Source organism: Musa acuminata, chromosome BXJ3-9 (assembly GCF_036884655.1).
Source record: "Musa acuminata AAA Group cultivar baxijiao chromosome BXJ3-9, Cavendish_Baxijiao_AAA, whole genome shotgun sequence".
Classification (NCBI taxonomy): Eukaryota; Viridiplantae; Streptophyta; class Magnoliopsida; order Zingiberales; family Musaceae; genus Musa; species Musa acuminata.
Window position 1 is genome coordinate 2,847,929 of NC_088357.1, and position 19,873 is coordinate 2,867,801.

Consider the following 19,873-nt stretch of genomic DNA (forward strand, 5'->3'; position numbering starts at 1 on the left):
AAATAAATTTTATAGATTTAGACTAAATATATGGGAGCTTATATTTAGGATAAATTTATAGATTTAGGATAAATCAATTTTATAGATTTTTATAGTCAATATGAGCTTATATTGACTAGAATCACTTTTTGACACTAGGAAGTCAATTTTTGAGGTATTAATTTTTATATGATTCAATTAAAAATTATAATTTTAAGTTTCATAATAGGATTATAATTTTTTTATATTTACACTTAATTCCTGTTTCTTTCTCATTGTTGGAGTATTTGTTTGATTATAACATTAATAGTACAATATGAATATTGTACTATTAATGATATGAAATTAGTAGAATTCAAATGATTTGTTATGGTTTTGTAAGGGAGTATCAACACAAATGATTTTAAAAGCTCGATTGATATTTTTAAATTATAAGTGATTTCTTTTGAATAAGACATTGATCTTAAGCTTTGATTTATTTGTCAGTAGTAGTAGTGACAATGTTAAAATAAAACTAGACAAGTATTTGGAACAATCTCTCCTACCAGGGATTCCTGATTTTGATATGTGTGGAAGATCAATGAGACTAAGTATTATATATTACAAGATAAACTTAGGAATATTTTAGTAATTTTGATATGTATTGTTGTATTTGATTTTGCCTTTAGCAATGGTGGTAGGCTTGTGAGTCCACATTACTCTAAATTTTTTGGAAGGCCACTAGAAACTTTAATATGGTCTCAAAACTAGTTATCTAATGAATTTGGTAGTATGAACTTTAATTTGAGTGAGAATACTTTAATTTTTATTTATTTAATATTAATTTTTAATTATTATTGTTTGTCTAATAAATTAATAATTAATAGCATATTCTGAATTGATATATTTTAATTTTAATAATATTTTTTTTTACGCTTAATATATTTTATTATTTATGTAGAATTCATATTGCATGAATATGTGAGCATATAAATTGGACTAATAGGATTAATAAAAAAATAATTTACTAATTTTATTTGGATATATTTTTAATGGATAAATTTATAAATATTTGTTTAAAATTTTATATGTATTTCATATATGATTATATTTGGATATATTTATATATAAATATTATTATGATATATAAGTTTTACAAATATTATTGTTATTATTAATAAAATTTAGTATGCTTAATTTATTTTTTTAAAATTTGATAGATTAATTAGTATAATATTGGGGACCTCAATGGGGATTTCTCATCCCCGTCTTTGCATATTTTGTTATGTGAATTGATGTTTGATAATTTTTTTAAAAAAATTTATATTTAACTTAGATGCTATATTGAAATTGCTCAAATATTGATACCATGTTAGAATAGCAAAAACATTTCAGCATCTACATATAATGTTTGAAAATTTTAAAATATTCTATGATATTATCTAAAATCATAAAATCATCATTATATAATAGAAATTTTAATCATCATTTTCTCATCATTCTCTTAATTTTTGTGTCATCCATTTTCTCACAAGTCTGAAATTTTATTTTTATTTTTAAATTTTATATATTTTTATTTTATATTATCATATATTATTTATTATATATTTGGACTATATGAATTTTTTGTAAAATTATATATTTTTTATTTACTTATTTTTAATATATATATATATTTAAAATTATTAAAAATTAGAAGACGAAAAAGATTGTGAACTTTTGAAATACAGTTCTTCTGTTACATCCATGTGATATAGCCAGCCATCCACTTTTCAGAATACTTGATGAACCAAATTTGATATCTTTTAATGTTCGAAATAGCTAAAAGCCCCTTTTCACCATCATCGATCATTTTTACATCTCGTTTAGTAAACTTAAGTTTAGAGTGATAAATAATAACAAACCCATAAGTTGAAGAGTTTTTAAATGCCACTTTAATTTTTAAAAAAATTTAGATAATATATATATATATTTTTTAAATAATCGTTATACTCTTATCGATCATAGTCGACGATCCTCCCTTATTTGCTTGTGCCTTTATATATGAGTTGATCCGATCTTTTCACGTATGGATATGTAAGGCTCGCTAGTTGTCTCACTTCACCTTCTTCATATGCATAGTGAATGTTACCGTTAGTTTTCTTCCTTTTTTTTTTTTTTTTTTCTTTTATTGCTAATCCTATTGGCCTTCGTCTTGTGTACGCATGATGCCCTTGGGGTTCAATGAATTCGCAAGAACGATGATTGAGGCGACACATGGAGTCTGAGACGTTGATAATATATTTTTAAAAATAATAATAATTTTTTCCGTTTATTTGACTGCGCTGTTTGATGATGAGATTCCGCAAATCAAGCACTCTACGTTCCATGTGATTAAAAGTTTGGGCCCCGCAGACACTGGTTGCGTACGTGGCTCCTCCTGCATCGACTACGTGTCGCCCCGCGTGCTGGTGAACTAGCGGGTCGTGGACGCGGTTCCAACGTTTCAAGAGTCGAGGCGGGGGCCAACGAACCGCAGCCCCACTACTTGAGCTCCAGCGATCTCGACCGCACAAGCATCATCTGACGGAAGTAACCGCCTGTCCTACCCATTGTTGCTGATTCCGGTCTCAGCCGTTCGCCCACCCACCTATCCAATATAGCGGTCAAAGAACGCTGCGGCGTGACGAAGTCGGTGAGACATGACAGCGTGGCGACGTGTGCGGACTCGTGTGCCCGGGAACAAACCCAATCGCAATCGTGTGTACGGGTCCGAAGCCGGCCGTCGAGTTGCCGCGTTTCCGAATCTCAAAGCGGAGTGATCCATTCCGACGGTGCAGAACCCCCCATGTAAAGAATGGTGAGATCGCGCCTTTCGGCCGTTGAGTTCCCGCGTTTGCAAATCTCGAAGCGGAGCGCTTCAATCCGACGGCGGAGAACCCCCCACGTAAAGGACGGTGCGATCGCGTCTTTCGGCCATTTTGCGAATCTCGAAGAGGAGCGGTCTGCTCCGACGGCGCAGAAACCCCCACCTCGTTCTCGATAGGCCGCGACCGGCCCCACCCGTCGCCCTCGCACATAGGGTTGTGGATCCGGTGCAACGCCGCCGCCCAACCCGCAACATCGAATTGGAACGGGGCGGTTCATCGCGGCGACGTTGACAAGTAAATGCAGGCCGCTTTCCTGGTTCTTCCCTAGGGTTGCAATCTATAATCTCCTGTTTGATCGGTCGATCCACAGGTCCGCCGTTCTTCGTGAATCCTTTTGGTCCCTTGCAAACCCTAGCTGGGTATCCGCCGCTTTCTATTCGGTGAGATAGACTTCGGAGTGGGGTGGAAGAATATATTCTTGTGGCGCTCGATTGAGAGAATTTTGGTTTGTTTTTGAATTGGCGTCGGAGATCGGCCGATCGCGGCCCTATCTGCCTTCTTGCTGCTCCTCTGGTGGGCTGATTGCTCCCTTTGGTGGCGACTCTTGGATCGATGGATTTGGTTACCAGTTGCAGGGTATTGTTAATTTGGTGTCGTCCTCTTTTGCTTTATAATTGCTTGCTGGGACCATTTCTTTTTCTTGAATGCATGTGCCGTCTGATTATGACGTTGTGTTGAGATGATTTTTCTTTTTCATCTATTGGTCTTTTTTCTTAGCTGAGTTTGTGATTGGAAACGAGAATCGTAGGCAAAAAATTGGGCCTTCGAATGGAATTTTCTGCTAACTCTTTGCTACTACATTGCTGATATTCTGAATATATAATGCATTGGTCTCTAGTTAGCTTCCTAGTAGTTAACTCACGCATTGAACTTAATTTGCTGATTACTATATGCCTTAATCTAATATGGTATGAGAACATCCTAAGCTAATTAGATTATTGTTCTGAAGCATGCATTAGTTATGTTCTTCTTGGGTTAATGTTGATTGTAACTGTTGATTATAGATATGAATTCTTTTAAAAGCAACACGGAAATGTGCCAAACAGGATGATGTTGAACTTTTGCAAGGATATATATAATTTTTTTTAAGTTCATTATATAACTGTGTGGTGAAATTTCCATCTATCCCCCCCATGTTTTTGGATCAGTATAATAGATGGACAATGCTTTCGAGATGTGCCAAAAAAGAGATTCATCATTTCTTCATCCTCGACCTTGGTGTTTGATATTGATACAATCTTTTAGGTATAGGTATTGGCTACCTTTTATGCTATATCTATACCTGTGGCCTACATTAGTACTATAACTATAGCGAAAAGTAGTAGACCTGTTCTAATTCTTATCTGTGTCTGTTGTTGTCTTGGAGCACTTATCTAGGGTTGTTTACGACTTTGTTTTCTATTGACATTTAGCTACAATTTACTCCAGATTATATTTGTTTCATTGCTTGTAAGTGGTAATAGAGAGTAATTGCTTCTGACATTACTTCATGAACACAGCTTTTATGCATTGCATCAAGGTCGTTTGTAACTGTTTGCTTGTTGCACTAGCTTATCATATATGCATACATAAAAAGGGCAAACCCAGTGCCATTCTTGCTAACTGTGGGGTCTGGGGAGGATAACTTTATACACATGTATGCATGCATACAGTTTGTAATTTTTGTAAAGTAGCCTTTTTAAGTTCAGGAACCTCATTTAATTATTTTTCTCTGTGAATAGTTTGACCAATTTGATTGTCTAGAAGGCTTTCCTTTTTTGTCCTCTGCATTGATGTCTCTGTCCTTTTACATCAGGATAAGTTGGCATACTTCAGAATAAAAGAGCTTAAGGATGTGCTGACTCAACTAGGTCTTGCAAAGCAAGGAAAGAAGCAGGTCAGCACTTGTTCTTTTCCTTCTAATAAAATATTCTAACAGTTCTTTATTCTCAGAGCTAAAATATGAAATGTTATATGACAATGCCGTAGGGACATGGAATGATGCATTTGGGATAAGTAGGGCATCACAATAATTAAAAGTCAAGCAACTTGCTGCTTTGCCGAGAACATATTTCTTTTTTTGTGCTTAATTGGTCTTAATTGGCTAGTAATAGTTTTCATTACAGAAAGCGATGCATAACTTTGAAGGTACATAGAAATCATTATAGCTAAATTTTTTGTTTGGTACATCAATGGTTATGTGTTCACATTACTTATTCTATTTATAGCAATTCTTTTGCTGCTTTGACATTGGCATTACTATTCTGTTGTATTGCTTAACTTTTCCTGGAGGACTGTCTGATATCTATTTGGGTAAGAATACTCAATAGTCAATATGACAAGTTTCATGAAAATGTATTGTGCCAGTGGTTCAATTCGTTAATATTTAGCCATCTCATCTTGCATCCTATAGTCTGTCTTTTCTTTGTGCTTTGATATCTTATGAACTGTTAATTTTGTAGTTCATTTTTAATTTTTTTTTTGTTGCTATGCAGGACCTTGTGAATAGGATTTTACAACTACTTTCAGATGAACAAGGTAGTCATGTACACTTTAGTCATGGTAGTTTCATCAGAACAAATAACATAAATGTGGTGCTACCTACTTTGTCATACTTCTGACTTTCTGAGATAATCTTATTATCATCTAGATGGTCTAGTTATTGTTTAAAATTTTAAATGGTCTTCTCATCCTTAGAGTTGTTTTCTTTGTTCATATATTTGCTATTTATTCTTCAAGAGGGATTGTTATTAAAGCTATTGTCGCTTGAAGTTGTGTACTCAGGCCTTTTAGTTCCTCTTCTTTTTCTTTCAAGAAATGAATGTCCAGTAATTTTCATTGTGTTCAAGTATTCCGTGTTCATTGTTGCCATATGTAACATTTAAGTGTTTTCCTACAACAGTATTCTAAACTTCAATTTCTCATGTATACTCGCTTGAGCATGTCTTAAACTTCAATAAGCTTACAATTTTACATTCATTTCCCTTTTAGTTCTTAACAATGAGATATAAGACGAGGAGCTGATATAACAATTCGTGCTGAAATTCCTCGAACCAGATATAAATAGGAACATGGATTTCTCAGATACTTTGTGTACATGTATTTGCTCGTCCAGCATGTTAGTTCCAAAATTATTGTTCTTTGGTCATACATCATTCTTTTATTGACTAGGCAGTATTCTTTCATATATTTTTGTTGGTTTTTTATGCTCTCACCTCCTCTCAAGTCTTTTTTTTCTTCTTTTTCCCAAGACATCTTTGAAGAGTGTTAACCCTTCTACAGTTCCCAAGTCACAGGTCTGGGGAAAGAAAAATCCTTTCTGGAAAGATGAAGTGGCTAAGATAATTGATGATACTTACAGGTGATCATAATTTTGGTCCTTATCTATGTTGCCTTTCCATTTTAAATATTTTATCAAATGTGCCAAACCTTAGAATGACCAACTTGCTAATTAGATGAATAGAAATGACAAATTTCACTTGTTCAAATTACATGTCTTTGTGGATAATGTCTGCAGAAAAATGCAAGTTTCTGGTGCTACAGACTTAGCATCCAAGAGTACTAGCACCACAGATTTCAATCAGGTAAAGCCTAAAGAGGAAATTGATGATTATTGTCTGGAAATGAAGGTTCGCTGCCTCTGTGGGAGCTCACTAACTAGTGATTCAATCATTCAGGTACTGTTGCTCCTTTTGTCTTTTTCAGTATCCTAAAAGTAATCTTCAGCAGCATCATGTTCTTTAATTCATAAGTTACAGAGCCTGTAAAACATTCAAATCACTTTCATGATTACGTCATGTTCTTAGTATTTTACCGAATTATTTTTCTGTTCATGAAGGCTATTGGTTCCATATGAAGTCTGTTCTTCTTTGGGGATGTTGCATGCCTTCTTTTCTTTGTCAGCTGTGTCATAATGTTATGTTGTATCTCCTTGCTTCCAGTGTTATATTTTTTATAACTGTCCATCATTCATGATGGGTTTATTGATCTGATCATCTTTTGCTATTATGAATAACTTAGCAGGGTCCTTATGTTTGTATTATCCTTCGAGTGTTATCTCCATGCACTTATTTTGTATATAATGCTGTTTCTTATCAGTTCTTTCTTTACGATTTCCTTAGTTGTGAATTATAGCATCATAGAAAGTCAAGATCTTGCATTGTTGATTATATATAACCTATTATTGCACTCCTAAAATTATTACACAATATTATATACAAAATTAGTTGACCCTAAACAATGCTTAAAATGTGTTGTTTTTGTTGAGTATGGTTCTGGAATGAGCTTCAATGGTTGTAACGACATACATAGGAAATTAACTTCTGCAGATCCTAAAACTAATACAGTCATCCTTAATTATTTGTTAAGATCAGAATTTTCTGTCTTCTTTTTTATGCTGTCATGACTTATCTATTGGTTATGACTGTGTGACGTAGCAATATCACCGTTTATGTTTTCAGAACATCAGTAAATTTTAACTTCAATTTAATTGTAGTTGTTGATGCATTTTTCTTCATTGACTAATTTTTGTATGAGGAAAATGCTTTACTTTTGAATGCTTGGACTGAGTATGTGGAGCAAATTGCCTATTTCCAACCTTTGCACATCTTGCATCTTTTTTCTAGTTTATCATTGCTTTCTATTTGATGTACTTTGTGTTTTTCTGCTAATTGCATTTTTTTCCCCTTTGAATTGTTTATTATTTTGTGACTATTAGTTATCTACAGAGATTTCTAGGGTTCTAATTTTCTGGTCCGGGTAGGCTGGATAGATCACAACTTATTTGTTTAACTTTTATGTTCTTTTGTATTCTTCATTTAAGAGCCAAAAATCTTTTTTTTTGGACATTGATGACTCCTGTTACTCGGTTGTTTCCCTCAAATGTTCTCTTACTATTTTTCCAGGTATTATTTTATGCCCAGCACATGTAATTCTTTGCTGTGATAAACTATTCTTTAGATTTTTATAAATATTCATCTATACAGTTGCATTTGCTGATTACAGTGTGAAGATCCTCGATGTCGAGTGTGGCAGCACATAGGATGTGTTATTATGCCCGAGGGAACTTTAGAGGGTGCTTCACCTGAACTTCCTCCTCGCTTTTATTGTGAAATATGCAGAATCAAGAGGGCTGATCCGTATGTCATGCCTATCTCTCTTCTTATATTACAAGTAGTATGTTCTTAAGCATAAGCTCCATTGTTTTACAATGAATCTCAGCTAGCTTATTTATGAGTGGTTTCAGACAGTATTGGTATATCTCTACAGTGTACTCCCATCAAGATTCTGATGTTTGTTTTCAGAATGAGCTATACTCTATTTAATATAGATTTGGGTTCTGAACATGGTATATCGTGCTATTACCTGCTTAAAAATTGTGTAACACATGATTCTAGTCAGACTCAGTTAGCACTGCCTTTCTTTTGTAAATTAATATGCATGTCTTCATCTATATCATATAGCAAGTTTGGTTGGGCGCATAGTTGTTAGTCAGTACAAGCTTTGATATGTGGTAATTGCTTGAACGTTTATCTGACTGACTCGACATGAATTAGAGAGGTTGATATGATACTGATGAGATTGTCGACATGATTGTCCATGCAAAATTATTTAAAAAGAAAATTGGAGGAGCAAGCTGTATTTGATCACTGTAATTTTTTAGTTAAAATGGAACTGAAGCACTAGCTGTAGGAATGAATTATAAAAAGATAAGGCCATTTAGAATTGGCTTGATTAGGATAAGATATTTCAAAAAACTTAGACTACTCATTGATAGCTAAGATAGGACTCTTGTATTTCAGCAAGTTTCTTCTATGAAAGATGTACAAATCTTATTGTCCTATCTGCCCCCCTTTTTTTTCTCTTTCTGTACCTTTCACAAGACATTTAATAGATTGTTGATGCTAGTGCCATCCTTGTGAGATACAGGTTCTGGATAACGATAGGGCATCCATTGCTTCCTATAAAGTTGACATCCTCTGGAGTCACTGCTGATGGGTGAGTACTCTGTTAGAAATCACTTTGCATATACATATATTCATGAATTAAAAAAAGTCATAAACACTTGATCATTTGACTTTAGAAAAGAATAATGCTCGAATGTGAACTGTCTCAAGATGTCATCTTTGCTTGAATTTTGGAATTTAGGTTTTAAACTTCTTATCATATGCCTTTGAACATTGCATGTTCTAGAGTAGTGATTTGTAAGATGGAAAGTTGACTTTATTGTATATCCAGCAACCCAAATTGATTCCCTCTTTTATCGATGTGATATTCTCTTGCTTATAGTAAGTTCTATCTGAGAATATTTTTTTGAAGTCGGATCCTCTTCTCTCCACACGCCCCCGCCGCCGCCGGCCGCCCTGCTCTCTCTCTCTGAGAGTTCATGCTTTACCTTTTTGTTGTTGAGTTCATGAATGTGACTATATATCTAGGCGAGTCAATTTATTGGTCACTCTTTGCTACAGTAACTAGAAAATTGGAACAAAAAAGACAATCACATGAACTTATTAAATTGCTACTGTTCAATGTCCTTTGTCAGATTGCCAATGAATGGTTTTCTTCCTCAGGAATGGTTCAAATCAACCCTCATTTCTCTTTCCATCTATTCTTCTTATATTCTGTATTCATGATCATAAACATGTTTGGTTACTATTCTGCTTTGAGGTGGTGGGGTGCCTGTATATTTTGCTTTATTGGGTCAGCAACCTTTACAATTAGGCGCCCCAAAACAATTGAGTCTCGTCTGAATGATCTGTTGATTACTTATGACATTTTCCTTTCTTCTTTCAATTTCTAAAAGATTATGAGTTACCAATGTTGTAAGACGTTTCTGGTTACATGTGTAAGTACCACATATGGATTGTGGAAGAAAAGAAGGCTACCAGGCAAAGGACATAATCTCATAAGTAATGAACCATTATGAGTATTTTATAGAACTCCAGCCAAAAACTGCTCGAATTTTATTAAATTTTGATAATATTGGAAGAGTAAGGAAGTGTGAATTCTGAATATCTAACTTGACTGCAGAGCTGCAGCTAATAATAGTGTTACTATGTGAGGAATACAAGATTTGGTATAAATCTCATTATGATTTTTGAAGGTTTAATAAACTAGAGTACTTTTATAAGTGTGTTCTTTTTTGTGATTGTCTATCAATTTATGCAAGAAATTTATATTTGTGTTGTAATCTTTTTATGACTATGCTGTGTTTTACACAAATTTTATTACTGATCAGCTGATTTTGCAGAAGTGATGGTTTTTTGTGGTTCATGTTAATCTCCGTATACCTCTCTATCCTTTTGTCGATTACATTGTTATGTTTTTTGCTTCTAATTTTTTCAGTACAAGCACATCACAAAATGTGGAAAGGACATTTCAATTGTCAAGAGCACATAGAGAATCGTTACAGAGAGCTGAATATGATCTCCAGGTTGGCTTCTGTTCTCGTTTTTCTTAATCACTGGTTTTTGGAGTTTGAGTCTTTGCAAATGTGACTCTACCAGTTGGTTCATATGTACTGTCGTGGTTAAGAAGACCAAATGTTCAAATTAGAGTCCAATAGGATATGTCTTGGTGTCATAGTAAGATTGTTCCTTTGTGAACTAGGTGATCAGGATTTGAGCTGTTCAAACAACCTCCTTGCAGGGGTAAGCTTGCATATATGGCCCCCCCTTGGTATGTGCCAGCTGGAACCACATGATGGTGCATATGCCTGTTATTGACACATGCCAGTGGGTTTTTTGCACTAATAAGAACTAACATGTTCCATCTTTGCTTGCATTTACATGAAGTAATCTGTGACAGATTTATGACTCGTTTCTTCAATGAGGCTGATTATTCGCAACTTAGCTGCGACTCACTACTGATGCTTAATTGTAAATGGAGAACTTTTAATCAGCATCTTATCATGTGCATATAGTTATGACTTAGAGAGAAAACATTATGAAATAATTATATCAAAATCACCGTCGAATCTTGAATTGATTGTTGCAACGTCCCTTAAAAAACGGTTTCCTGAGATCCTCCATTATAGGAATCATGGCACAGGACATGTCAAGTATTCACATAGCTGGAAAAGGTATAGTGACAGCAATTGGTCCCTCGTATATGGCAAGAGAAGCATTTGAAGGACCTCTAGCATATCAACCTAATTTCTTAATTTTTTGTACTTGCAGAAGCTAATCCATAATTACAAGATTATGACAACAGTGAGTTGCCGGAATAATGTAATAACACATTTAATGCTTTACAGCTGTTAGCATATTTTTTATCACTAAATGTATATGTTAATCAGTTTAGAAAAATGTGTTTGGATATATACCTTTCAAGATGTCATCTGTACACACTTGAAAATTCCAACAGTTTTCAGTCTTCTAAACATGTTGCATTGAGATATTTTTTTATTATTCTGTTATTTGAATTCACACTTTAATTTGTGGTTTATCTTCCTCTTCTTCACTTTCACCTGGCCACCATCCAGTGCTGCAGCCTCTATATCCTCCCATTTATCATCATAATCTCCGCTACTAGTACTTGATCATAAATTTCTTTGCCATCACTACTAGGTTCACATCCATCCTCTGCTTTTGTTACTACCACCCTGCTTGTGACACAACTGTCTTCTACCATCACCACCATGTTACCTTCGCTACCACCACCATCACCACCATTGTTATCATCATCATTACCTTCATTGCCACCACTATTGCATTTCCTGCTAGCCATGAAGACCACCCCAAGTATCCCTACCACTACCACCTTTTGTCGCCATCATGACCGTGGACTCCATGATCACCACTTGATGGTCAATATGGAGGAAGAAGAGGCTATGGTGGACAATGAGTTTAATGGTGTGATGTTTTGCAGGTTTGGTGTCTACTACTCAATGATAAGGTTCCATTTAGAATGCAATGGCCACAATTTGCAGAGCTGCAAGTCAACGGTATGGAAGAAATTTGCCCTTACATCAGTTGGTGGAATATGTCATGATTTTGTTGTTGATGTATCATTGTGTTTGAACATTCTTGGTCCCTCATTTACCCCTAAGTTATTGCTTCTTTGACTTTCAGGATTTTGTTCATTGTGTAAGACTTGCACTGTGACCTAGTGACTACGAAGCATAAGTAACAACTAGTGTGACTGCTGAAAAAGCAGATTAATAACATGTTTGTAGGATGGTGACTAATATGGGCATGTTATATGTGTCTACATTCAAGTTGCAGATTGATTTGCTTGATCAGACTGATGTTTCCATTTCCTGCAGGAGATGCAGTCCGAGTGGTTACGAGACAAGGGTCACAGTTGTTGGGTATAAATGGTCGGGATGATGGTCCTGTGGTCAGTCTCTTTGTTCCTTGAGAGGCTCATAGTACTTGTTACAATTATAGATGCTTTGATCATTGATCTTAACTTGTAGTAAATGTAAATTTATTTTCCTTAAATCAATAATTTCATGTGTAAATGTGATGTAATTTCTCATGTATGGAATGGCAAGCCGTGAAGAATCTGGTGGAATGCATAGGTGTTAATTGCCTTGGTTATCTGAGGCCATGGATGTAATCTAAGGCCCAGGTGATAGTCTAGGTGCCTAGGTATCAGCCCAATCAGTAAATTTATTGAAATTATATATTTTAAAACCACTACTAAATATTTTGCAATTCCATGTGCCTTAAATGTTGTTGGATGAAGTTTTGCAATTGCACAACACAGGACCTTTTAGATCATCATTTGTGTATATGCAAATTTGTAACACCAGTTTATGTGCATATGATGGTCTTCATTTGCATAGCCTAAGCATCCTAAGGCTAGTTTGGTGCGTAGACTGTAGGCCAGGCTTTTTGGAGACAACCTATAACAAAATGGTGGAATTATTATTAATTCCTAGCAGAGAACTACTCATGGTTTTTCAAATTAGGACCTAGTTCTTTAAATTGCTTTTTAAGCAACTTGTAACTCCCTGTATATCTATACGTTGACCTGGTTGTCCACCTATCATTTGGTTGCTTTATTCAGGTCACCACATGCAGCAAGGAAGGAATTAACAAAATTTGTTTATCATGGCATGATGCTCGAGTATTCTGTCTTGGAATCAGACTTGCAAAAAGGCGGTCAATACAACAGGTAATTTGTCTAATAATTTGACTTTGTTCCCCATGACAGTTCTCAAATAATCAGTTAACTGAGATGCCTGTTAGATTATTTATTTATATTACGTGTGGAAATATCATTATGTGCTGTTAGTATGAGCTATTGTGCCTAATTATATTATTTTGCCTTCTTTGTATATGTTCTATTTGTTTGATTGTCTTCTTTTATTTGGATCCAATATTTTGGACTCTTGTGGCTTGTTAGCTGGTAAGAGGGAATATGACTGTTAACCTGGCTCCAGTTTTGAGTCATTTATTTTTCTGAAATATTGGTTAATGATTAATCTACATGATAAAATTGGTGTGCGGCTTAGTTAATGTAGAAGAATTTCATGGCAACTTACCCTGCATTGCACCAACCAGTGTTTGATGTTTCGCCTGGACCGGTACAAAACGGGAAGTGCATACTTCATGTGGACTGCCATTGTCTTGGGCAGTCCGATCCGAACCTTAAAAAGGAAAATTTTAAGAACATAATTTATGTGAGCCCTCTTTGCCCCGAATGGGAGTCCTTTCCATTTTGCCTCGTGCAGCCACCAGTTGCTTATCATGCACCATCGATAGGTATGCTTTCTCCTCCTCTTTCTCCTTCTGTTATCCTCCTCTTCCCCTTTCTCTTCCTCTTCCTCTTTCTCCACTGTCTCCTCTTCTTTCTCTTCCTTCCTTCCTCCTTTTTCCTCCTCCTCCATTGCCCTTTCCTCTTCTCTTTCTTCTTCTTATTCAAAAGATAGTACCTACTGGTGTATTGGACTACTGGTATACCGCTACCAACTGGTATGTACCAGTCCAGCTAGCGACCATGAAACTGTGGTCCATGGTGCCAATTATTATTATGGGTTTAATATATCACAGCATGCATTATGCTCACAGTTGACAGGTTTTTACAAACAAGTTGTTAAGATGTGATAATATTTTGACTTCTGAAGTTTCTGTGATAGTATTTTGATTTCTGAAGTTTCTTAAGTTTCATTCTTTCTTGGATCCTATCAGGACTTGTGGCATTCTTTTTCGTATTCTTCTTAATTCATAAAAGGTTTTAGAATCTTATGACAAAATGGGAACCTGTTTATTAGATACATCAAGGAATGATAAAATATGAAGTTGGACAGGCATCACTAATAATAAGCATGATCCTCTCGAAGCTAACTGATGGTTTCTTTTTTATCCCAAAACGCAGTGTTGAGGAAGACCACTTAGTTTGGATTGCATCTCTGTGGGTAGTGTTGGTTGATTCATTATTTTGCGTTACAATACATATTGAATTAGTTAACTGGGTTGCTTGCTGCATTAGATAAGTTGTTTTGATCTTACTAAATAATTAGTTTGATATATAAAATTGGGTCAATAGAAGCAATAGTCGAAGATCTGAAACCTATGAATTGTTTATTGTTTGTATTGTTTTGGTGCTTTGTTGTTTTAAGAAGTTGTCCCCTTTCTGGATGACTCTGGAGTAGAAAATTTCTACCGATTTTATTTTTTTTAGTTGTTTTATATCTAATAAAATTGAATGACATCGACGAGGTGAAACTTCAATGTAGGAATTTAGGAGTTCTGGATCACATGCAAAAGTTAATCTGATAAGAAAAAAATAATGGAAAATTGGATTAGAAATCTTTTTAAGTGGATTAACTGCCTGAAATTATCTTCATTTCCCATACAGTTTAAATTACTTATGGCTTTTTGTTATGGACAAGTTTGATAGTTGTTGTTTTGGAACGTCTTGCATGAATGATTACTTCTATCCAAGGTAGGCAATACTGAATAATACCGGTCCGACGGTATACCGGTATGCGGACCGCCCATTACCAGGCAGAACGAATAATAATAATAAAATAATATATATATATATATATTTATATTTATATTTATATAAAAATATTTAAAAAAAGGCTCGGCGACGTCGCCGAGACGCCAATTCGTATATATATATATATATATATATATATATATATATATATATATATATGAGGCGATGTCGTCGAGGCGATGCGACGTCGGCTTTTAAATAAAAAAATATAAATATATATATAATCTTTTATAATATATATATATTAATATATATATATATATACTGTCTGCGAGTTTTATATATATATATATATATATATATACCGAACGGTATATCGCTCGGTATACCGTTCCGTACCGTACCGAGCGAACGTCGAAACACCGGTACGGTACGGTATTTCGAACCTTGCTTCTATCTATAAGCCATATGCTAAGCCTTGAAATTTAATGATCATGCGGTAGATACTATTGAATGTTATTAGGGACTTCCAATTAAAATGCATTTCATTGTGATCTATTCCTATTTTCTGATAGTTTGCAAGGAAAAGAAAACTTGCACAATTGTTTCGCATAATTGAAGTGTTCTAGTTATGTTTGGTACTGAGATAATTACTATTTAATGTGTTTTTTGAGCATCTGATCCTATTTGTTTGAAATTGTTGCTTATTTTTTTATGTAGATAGTTTGTTACTTATTTGATTTGATTGGCTCTTTCTTTATGGGACCTATTTTTTGTTTCTAGGTTCTTGGTTTGGTTCCAAAGGAAGGAGATGGTGAGCGCTTTGAAGATGCTCTTGCTCGTGTTTGTCGCTGCATTGGTGGTGGAGCTGCTACAGAAAATGCTGACAGTGATAGTGATTTAGAAGTGGTAGCTAATTCTGTCACAATCAGTCTTCGTTGTCCTGTAAGTGGAAGTGTACAAACTAGTGCTCATAGTGTCATGTATAAGACTAGTTGACTGAGGCACGAGTATTAGTAACTTGCTGCATCCTTGTGTTTCGAGACCAATAGAGATTTGTTTAACCTTTTAATTGACATCATGCCTGTCTTTAAACAAAAAATCATTTGAATTTCTTTGCACTTACATACAGGAAGTTCATTTTGGATATATTGGTCACTGAACTTCCGTTGTTTCATGTTGCAAAAAAAGATTGTCTTTTTGGCCTGGGGTTTTGCACCTAGCTGTGTTGAGCCTTGCTGGCTCTTCTCTACTTTGGTTAGGTCAGGCTAATTTTTGGTCAGATTTGACCAGCATAGGTTTGTGCTAACTGCTAACCATATCATGCTGAGCCATATTGTACCCAACAAAATGCTGAAATAGCTCATCTCACTGATTTTAAAATTTTAAATATGCAGAAGTTCACTTCCTCTCCTTTTGATTTGCAGATGAGTGGTTCTCGGATGAGGATAGCCGGCAGGTTTAAGCCTTGTGTTCATATGGGGTGCTTCGATCTACAAACTTTCGTGGAACTTAATCAGCGTTCTCGGAAGGTTGTACTTCTGAACAATTGCATCTTACTCTTTTTTTCTTTTCTGCACTAAGAAATATGTTTACCTCATGCAGTGGCAATGTCCTATATGTCTCAAGAACTATTCCCTTGAAAACATCATTGTTGACCCATATTTCAATTGCATTACTTCCTTGGTAGGTACTTTTGTCAATCCTTCAAGTTTCAGTTGGTTTAATAGTGTGACTACTGAACGCTTCTTTTCATTTTGGTGATACAGTTGCAAAATTGTGGAGAAGATGTAAATGAGATTGATGTGAAACCTGATGGTTGTTGGCGTGTTAGGAATGAAAATGAATTTAACGATCTTTCTAAATGGCATATGCCTGATGGTTCCCTTTGTGTCAACACATGTACAGAGGTGAAACCTGACTTGGAGAAACTAAAGCAGATTAAGCAGGAAGATACTTCAGAGGTGCATAGAAGTTTGAAACTGAAGCGAAACCGGAAGGGATTATGGGAATTTAGTAAACCTGACAGCACGAGTCTTCAATCATCTCAGAATCATGACTTCAACAAGCTTGAAGGTCATTGTCAAATCATGCCTATGAGCAGTAGTGCATCTGGTAGTTATAGAGATGTGGAAGATCTAATTGTCAATCAAGAGGCTGCAGGGTGTTCTGGTTTATCTTTGAACCGTCGCCATGAGCCTAGTTCTCCAGGTCTAAATATTGAGTCAACATATGCTGTTGGGAATACATTTCATTCATCACCACGGAATAGTCCAGATGTTATTGTCCTCAGTGATTCTGATGAAGATAATCCGTCACTAATTTCTCCTGAAACAACTTATGATACTCGTGCAATTGTTGATAGTGAAATTCCTTTTCCCAGCCCTCCGAGAGGTTCAGAGGGATTCCCTGAATCCACTGCTCTTGGGATGAGAACTTCTGGCTCCATTTTGTTGGACAATAATACTGATGACTTTGCCATGCCACTATGGCATATACATGCGAGCCCTCAGGCAGGCCCTGGCTTCCAGCTATTTGGAGCAAATGCTGAAGTGCAAGATCCTTTAGTTGATTCAGATAATTCCCTTGGCTGTGTACTAACTGATGTCTATGGCTTAGCATCCAATGTTGGTTTAGGAGACACTTCAAGAATGCAAAATCGTTCTACTTGCCATTCGAGTACTGAATTACATGAAAGCTTGGTTGATAATCCACTGCCGTTTTGCAGTGATGATCCATCTCTGCAAATTTTTCTTCCCAGTCAACCAACTGGAATTCCTTTGCAGGATGACTTGGATGACCGCCCTGAAGTGCCAAATGGGGTCACTTCTGATGATTGGATATCACTCACCCTTGCCGGTGGTGATGGTGGATCTGCCCCTTCTACTAGACCGAGGTCAGGGCAGCAACACACACCAAAGGAGAGTAGGATGGAGCCATTAGATGGAGCTGGTTTGTACCTAGTCGATAAAACAGTCACATTCTTTTCTTGATGCTGCATCAATCTGTTTTAGGTCATTGGCTTGGAAATAATTTAAACTTCAAATTTATGTCTTACCTAGAGGTTCTATATAGTATATAGTACCCAACAAGATCTGATGGCCCAACCTCTTTTTTTCCCACATGAATAGCTTTTGGATGATATGATATTTAAAGAACTTAGTTTGGTTGTAACTAGAATACCTATAAATCTGAATACATGTGGTATTTCATTTTTATTAAATATAAAGTATGTCCTGATGTTAAAAATGTGATGGAAAATGTACCAATGGGATCATGTCTTTTGGAGTCTAATTTCTGTTGATGTGGCATGTAAGTGCCCTGTTCCTGCTGGTCTGATGCCAATGTATGCCATATCAGCATCATACAGGCACCATGTAGCACAGTGTCTATATGATGCTCAGCAGGTGCCAGTGCTGCACATTTAGGGTCTATATGGACCTATCAGTCGCATCCAATACCAACACTAGACACACTAATATTCCCATTCCATTTCTTTTTTGTTTAATTTTATTTTTTATTCAACACTGTCAATGTCGTCTAGGTTGCTAGTTTATACTACCAGACTCCCAGGCTTCCATATTCCAATCTTTTTGCTTTTGTATCTGAGATTCATCTCATTGTTCTTTCATTTGTCATTATCTTGTGATTGCTCTTCCCTTTATGATTATTTTATTTCTTGCATGAATTATCAATTGCTTTGTTGTTATAGTAAAGTTTGCTTCTCACCATGTGGATGCAGCTTCTTTACTCCTGAGCATGAATGATAATAGAGCGGATAAAGTAAATTCAAAGAATAAAAGGTCTGATCATCCTTTCTCACATCCCCGGCAGCGACGGTCCGCTAGGCCTCGATTGCATCTGTCAATAAATACAGACTCTGATTAATCATCTAATGGAGAATTAGCTCATAGAATTTTTCTTAAGACTAGGAGGTGGTTTTCCACCTTGGTGATTGCATGATATTCGAGGATTCTTTTTCAATCACAAAGCGATTACTGGCTACATTTATCTTGCTGTGAGGCAGAAAAGTCAATGTTCCTAATCTCAGGGGCAAGTGGCTTGAATATGTCAGCAGAAATCCCGATCATTGTTAAGCTTCCTGCCTGCTGGTGAGACAACTTTCAAGGCGTTTGCTTGAATTATTTATTTATTTATTTATTTATTCTTGTGTTAATTAATTTCTAATTATTCCATATTGACTGGATTTTTGTGTAACTTTGTTTTGTTTTTTCTGAATTGCAGACATAATGTGGTTGCAAGCAGCAAGTTGTACAATGGGGTTCTGCGGCAGGCCATTCCAAAGTTGTAAAGCCAAAGTATGATTGGTGTGCATATCGTACTCGATTTGCTTGATCTGGATTTTTGTGCTTATCAATTCTGATGATGGCTATTAAAAGAATGCTGCATTAGCTTTTAGAAATTGCAGGACACAAATGCCAATTGAATTGGTGGAATGAAAGGCTTTATGATAGTTGGTCTTCCTGTACATGTTGGGATTTTCTCTACCTCATCAGCATATAGATTTGTATAATTCTGATATTCTCAATATAATTCTTATGTGCAAAGTCATGTGGATCTTCATCTTGTTGCCTCTGCCTGTCCTGATCAGTTCGAAGCCTGCTTCACTTTGTGCTCTTATGTTAAAACTAGGTAACTTTGTGCTTTCACATCTTGCTCTGTCATGTTTAGGCGACGTTCTTCCCTGACAAGTGCCTAATTGCATATTGTGTCAGAGGCAGAGGTTTTGGCCGACATTTGTTACATGCAGCATATTTATTTAGGCTTTGGATCGGAAGGTACTTGTAAACCTCATTAGTCGTCATACATATTCGTTGCAGCATATTTTTTTAGGCTTTGGATCGGAAGCTACTTGTAATCCTCATTGGAGAGCTTGTAGAGTTGCCTCCGCTTGTTTTAGCCTGTAGCTCACTGTCTGGTTTATATAGATCTAGGATTCATACCGTTATCAGGGAAATCTTTATGCATCCGAACGAGGATCTGTTAGGGCCCATACCCGAAGAATGTAGGCAGACAGATTCCCTTGCAAACGTGTTGACGAATTGGTTTCACGTCGGATCCGCTTAGTCCAATCCGATTAGTTACTTGAGATCCGGTTAGCTATTTAGGTA

General features: G+C 35.8%; 1 protein-coding gene across 1 annotated transcript; it reads left to right on the forward strand.

Moving 5' to 3' along the window:
• Positions 1-2,966: 2,966 nt before the first annotated feature.
• LOC103996936 (E3 SUMO-protein ligase SIZ1) lies at positions 2,967-19,325 on the forward strand. The gene is made up of 18 exons (XM_009418005.3): positions 2,967-3,101; positions 3,178-3,443; positions 4,663-4,743; positions 5,342-5,384; positions 6,129-6,207; positions 6,364-6,523; positions 7,851-7,984; positions 8,775-8,843; positions 10,191-10,278; positions 11,715-11,790; positions 12,112-12,185; positions 12,861-12,968; positions 15,525-15,686; positions 16,169-16,273; positions 16,347-16,427; positions 16,511-17,693; positions 18,484-18,853; positions 18,987-19,325. Exons 2-17 carry the CDS (start codon positions 3,420-3,422, stop codon positions 18,627-18,629), a joined length of 2,613 nt encoding a protein of 870 aa, XP_009416280.1. The 5' UTR covers positions 2,967-3,101; positions 3,178-3,419; the 3' UTR covers positions 18,630-18,853; positions 18,987-19,325.
• Positions 19,326-19,873: the final 548 nt, after the last annotated feature.